At 28.3% G+C, this 5,473-nt stretch overlaps 1 protein-coding gene across 1 annotated transcript; it reads left to right on the top strand.

The window, feature by feature from the left end:
* Positions 1–2,498: 2,498 nt before the first annotated feature.
* LOC107621636 (uncharacterized) lies at positions 2,499–5,137 on the top strand. The gene is made up of 3 exons (XM_016323667.3): positions 2,499–2,592; positions 2,696–2,983; positions 4,883–5,137. The coding sequence occupies exons 2-3, from the start codon at positions 2,705–2,707 to the stop codon at positions 5,108–5,110; spliced, it is 507 nt and encodes a 168-aa protein (XP_016179153.1). The 5' UTR covers positions 2,499–2,592; positions 2,696–2,704; the 3' UTR covers positions 5,111–5,137.
* Positions 5,138–5,473: the final 336 nt, after the last annotated feature.

The following is a 5,473-nucleotide window of genomic DNA, read 5'->3' as shown; positions in this document are numbered from 1 at the left end:
TTCAGTGTCTTACTCACCGCGAGTTTGACTTCTTTGGACGCAGCGACTCCCTTCAATAAGATATGAAATATTTTATTATCATGCTCCTGTTGGGTTTTACTTTTCTTCCTGTTCTATTGATCAAATGCAACATCAATGATCTCGAGTATCAACAATGAAATTATTGAACACTTTCTATATCTCTCTTTACTCAAAGACAGAGCATTTTCGATATTAGGCGAACGAGAGTTGCCGACTCTACGACCTCACAAGGCGCTACTGTAGTGCTCCTTGGGCCTGCCGCTTTCTCAATTGAAAATGAAAACTGTCAAGAGCAGCCCTACACTACTCTATCTATGTAATTTGTTGATGGATTTTCTGCCATCACCTACGCAATTTCAAAGTCGTAGGATGTTTTCTCCAATATTCATCTCTATATTAGGGTTTTTAAAATATGATACTTACAAATAGATATAAATTTATTTATTTTAATTTTTTGAGAAATAATATTTTTCAAAATTAATTTATAATTTATTTAAAAATACATAAATAATATATATATTTTAAAATTAAAATTTATTAATTAGAAATAATTATATATAAATAATTCAAAGGGACTATTTTAAAATTTTTCAGTGGCTATTTTGAGATTTTTTTTTTAAACTCTTCGTAGATTATTGCTTTATACTTCATCTTAGGAATTGATTTGTCTAGATCGCATATATGAACACTTAATAGCCACATATATAAGTTAACATTACACATCAGTAATTACCGTTAATGATTAACAAAAAAATTTGTATTGTCTAATCAAAATAAATATTTAGGGACTATTTTATATATAGTATAAATTGAACAACACATGTATTTATACATAAATATATTAGTGAATGTATTTGGTAGTTGATTTTAATATAAAAATATTTTTTATTTGTATATGTATTTGATATCTCATAAAAATTTCTATTATACTATTATAAATAAGTTTGACTATTCATATAGATTTGATTATTCTACTATAATTAATTTAATTATTAATTATATGCGGTATTCATTTAAATATTTATTTCAAGTTTGGTAGCATATTTGTTTGGAAAAACAATCATTTGTACCTATTAATTTTACGAATGCTGATAAAAGTACCCATTAAAAAAAAGAAACTAACGTACCTATCAAAGATGGGTTTCGTACGACAAAAGTATCCAAACCCTAATTTTTTGTTGACTTTTTAATAAAATTCCTAAATTATCCCTATCTTTTATATTTAACTTTTAACCCCAAAATGATATCTTCTTCTGCAAATCTCAAACTTTTACATCCCTCCATTACCACCACCTTAATCACATTTTCTATTCTCTGCTACTCCACTACCGCCACCACCGTTGCCACCATCTTTCCACGCCAACGATGACGAAGATGACGACAAGGCCTCCAGACAATCCGCCTATTCCTATGCCACCTCCGACAACACCCACCTAAAGTCCCACAATGGCCCAGCGCCGTCTCAAGTCCACGCACAGATTACCTCTACCTCGACACTATTGTTGTTGCTGCAATCTACAAAGACATCAACCATATCTTACTTCAGAAAGTCAGTTCCACCAGACATTAGCGACACATATTCCCTTCTCGTTCTCAACATCACTTTTCGTACAACCGCCAAGCACATCCACAAAGATAAGATTCTCGAATCTGCTCCTAGATCTAAGCGCAGCCGCAGTCCCAGAAAAAGGTAGCATTTTGAATTTTGTTTTTGAGTGATACTTTTTGCTATGGTTTTGCATTCACAGTTTGGTTTGATACTTGAATCAAATGCAGGTATGGTGATAATGATTACAGAGGAGGAGAGGATTATAAAAAGAGGAGTAGTAGTGATGATGTCGACGATGATTATCGTGATGATGTTAATGCCATCTAGCGTTGGTGGTGGTAGTGGTAGAGTGGCAGAGAAGAGGAGAAGGTGGTTAAGGTGTTGATAATAGAGAGATGTAAAAATAAAATATTTGAGAAAAAAAGAGATGGTGGTGGAGTTGAGGTTAAAGATAAAGGATGGGTTAATTTAGGAATTTTACTAAAAAATAACAAAAATTATGGGTTTGAATATTTTTGTCGGGATTCATCTTTAATGGATACAACATTAATTTTTTAATAGATACTTTTGTTAACGTTCATAAAATTTATAGGTACAAATAGTTGTTTTTATTATTTATTTTTTTTAAATAAAATATGAGTACAAATAGTTGTTTTTATTATTTGTTTTTTTTAAATAAAATAGTTTAATCTTATATACATCCATATTAAGTGGAATCCTTTAAAAAGTAAAAGATAATTTAAAATAATTGGTTATTACAACTTAGTTACAATTTGAGATTGAAACTAAATTCGTTGCTTGTTAGTAAATCGATTAATCTAAAAGTTTTTAAGGAGAAGCAAGCACACAACTAATGGGGCCGAGGCAACGATTACTTAATTCGTTGCTTCTTTCTCCATCAAGTTGGTGTGTGCTGTAAATAACTGAATTCCGCAACTTGCAGCCATGTTCCTTTAGCGGCACGTGGTCACCGTTGTACCCTCCCCCAACTTTTTGTGTTCTTATTAGATTCAACCACTCCGGTAAGTAACGTTTACTTAATTAACTGTCCAATAATTATTTCTTCTCATAACAAATTAACAATCATTAATATTGTTATGATCTAATTCAATCTAATCGCAGCAGATTATTGACATGTTCGGTTTAGGGATGGTAGAGGGATGTGGAATTCCATGGCTGATTTGGATTCAATTCTTAGTTTCTTTTCTTCTCCTTTTCGTTCTATTTTGCTTCACTCTAGATCACACCGATGATGATGAGGATGGCGGTGCCACCGCCGCGCCGGCCACCGCTTCTACTTCTACCACTAGGTTCCATGTCCATGATATTAACCAGATTCAAAATGACAAGCAGGTCGCCGAAGACGATGAAACATCCACCGTCGTAGTTACCTCCAATCTACGCCATACGCAGGTTACACACCTCATCATTTTTCTTCTTCAATCTTTGTTTTTTGTTTTTTTTTAAATATTATTATTTTGTTAATTTGTTCCTTTTCTCTCCTAAACGAGCAAGAGATCGAGTACTTAGCCTCAAACAGAGAATTTTTAAATTGGATAATTATACGTTTACATTCTAGTCAATAAAAGATTAAAAGTGACTAATTTTGAGGAGTTTAAACCTATATATAGATTTTTAAGTCCGATTCCCATTGCCACGCATGTACTAAAAAAATACATATCCCTCAGAACAGAGGATGTTATGATTACAGCTGAAGAACTCTTACCGAGATTTAATCCTTAATTGAATGTTCGTCACTTTTTTAAATTTAGCATTTAAATTTAAATTAAGAATAATGTTACCCATTTAATACTTTTTGTTAATCAAGTCCTACTAAATTTTATTGTTTAATTTTGTTAAACTTAGTTTATAAAAAAACTTAAATAGATAGTATTATTCAAAAATAAACATGAGAGTGATATCTTGAGTAAAAGCCAGTGGAACTCCTTTTCTATTAAATACTAAGGATAAGTTTGGATTGATTTAAAAAAAATTATTCTTTTATTTTTTTAATTTTGCTATGTATAATTATTAATACAATAATTTTGTTAGATATTATTTTAATTTTATTTTTATTTATGTTTAAATTAATTATATTTTTTATTATGTATAATTATTAATATAAATATAAATGTTATTAAATATATTTTTTGTGATTATATGATATTTATTAATATTATTTTTTTAATAAATACATATAGTATATACTAATATTAAAATATTTATTTTAATATAAAAATAAAATTAAAAAATATTATAAAAATAAAAAAATTATTATAAAAATTACTAAAATTTACATAATTATTTAATATAATTAGATTATAATTTGTTGAGGTTTTAATTATTCTTAAAATAGTGAAGATGTGTATTTTAAATTTAAATTTAAATTTTAAATTTAAATTTTAAATTTTTTATTATTTTATATTTCTTATTTACCTGGAATCAAATTAACTGATTTCATCAGTGACCTACCAATAATCAATAAATTAGTAATTTAATTGGTTTGATCACCATTTTAATTTTGACAATTATGATCAAAACAGCTCATATTTGTTTTATTTAACTTTTATTTATTACAAGATATATTAAATAAACTAAAAATAGGAAGTTTAAGCAGTTTTTAACTAATTTTTTTGTAAGACATTTCTGTTAAAACTAAAGACCATCCCTTTTGATATTGTTGCAAATTTGCAATTCATTACTGTGGCGAAAGTGAGAATTTTGTAATGCAAAACATTGCAGCGTTCCTGGATATGGTTGTAACGAGTTTAGTTATCAAATAATGAATAGAATTTAGTTAATATGTGTCTTATAAGTTATAAGACACATGATAAAGTTTACTATTAGTTAAAAAATTTAAATATTTTTATTTAATAAAAATAAAATAAATACGTTAAAAATTTGAATTTTTTATATTTTTAATAGAAAATTTTTACTAATAGCAAATTTATTATATATCGTAAGGACAAATATTAGCTAAGCTCTAATAAATATAAATTAAATGCATTGATATCTTAGCATTTAATGTTATGTATTTTTCCTTTCCGCTTATGTGTATGACTGTATGTTATTATTATCCTACATCATGACATATCAGTTATCACTTAGCCATATATCGCATATACCCTAAACCCTTTAACTAACTCTTAAATCATAGTTAAATGCAAGGAGAAGATCATTTAAGTCCTAATAAATCCATGTCAAACTATAGTCAACTCTAACTCACACAGATGTACATATATAATTCATTTTTATTTTTATTTTTATTTTTTTGACATATAGTAAATTACTTGTACATATAATGTATTTTAGCAGGGCGGAGAGAACCTAGATATAAAGGATGACAGTGTATCATGTTCAAGCTTGAAAAGCGAAGAAGAAAATACAGATGACAATGAGGATTCATCATCACCTGAATTATTTTTACACCCTTGTCAGTATTTCCAGTTAGCCACAGTAGCTTTTCTCAAATGTTTCGGCCTAGATTCTACGCTTGACCCTTCTTCAACCTGTAGGCGTAGGAAAAGAAAAGAAAGTTGATAATGAAAATTATGCTCCGTTAATTCATTTATTTATGAGCCTTAATCTAAATTAAAACAAGAAAGAAAACTCCATTTCCATTCTTGCATGATTTAACAAATTAACACTGGACAACTATTGGGAAGAATAACGAAAAATCTAAAATATTTGGAGGATCAAATACAATGATTAATTTTTTTATTAACTTTTATATATCGATGAATGCAACCACTTAAAGAATGATTTTGTTTCTTCAGCTGAATTTACTCTAAATGTATCTCGAAGGATGGAATTTATACCATGTCTATGAAATTTATTCCCTATTAACACTTAGAACATAGAGGAAGAACATGATCACATTGCCATTAACACGTTAGAATTCAG

Source organism: Arachis ipaensis, chromosome B10 (genome assembly GCF_059453495.1).
Source record: "Arachis ipaensis isolate K30076 ecotype BB chromosome B10, ASM5945349v1, whole genome shotgun sequence".
NCBI classification, from domain to species: Eukaryota; Viridiplantae; Streptophyta; class Magnoliopsida; order Fabales; family Fabaceae; genus Arachis; species Arachis ipaensis.
Note: the sequence above shows the minus strand (reverse complement) of the source record. Positions and strands in the feature narration are given on the sequence as shown.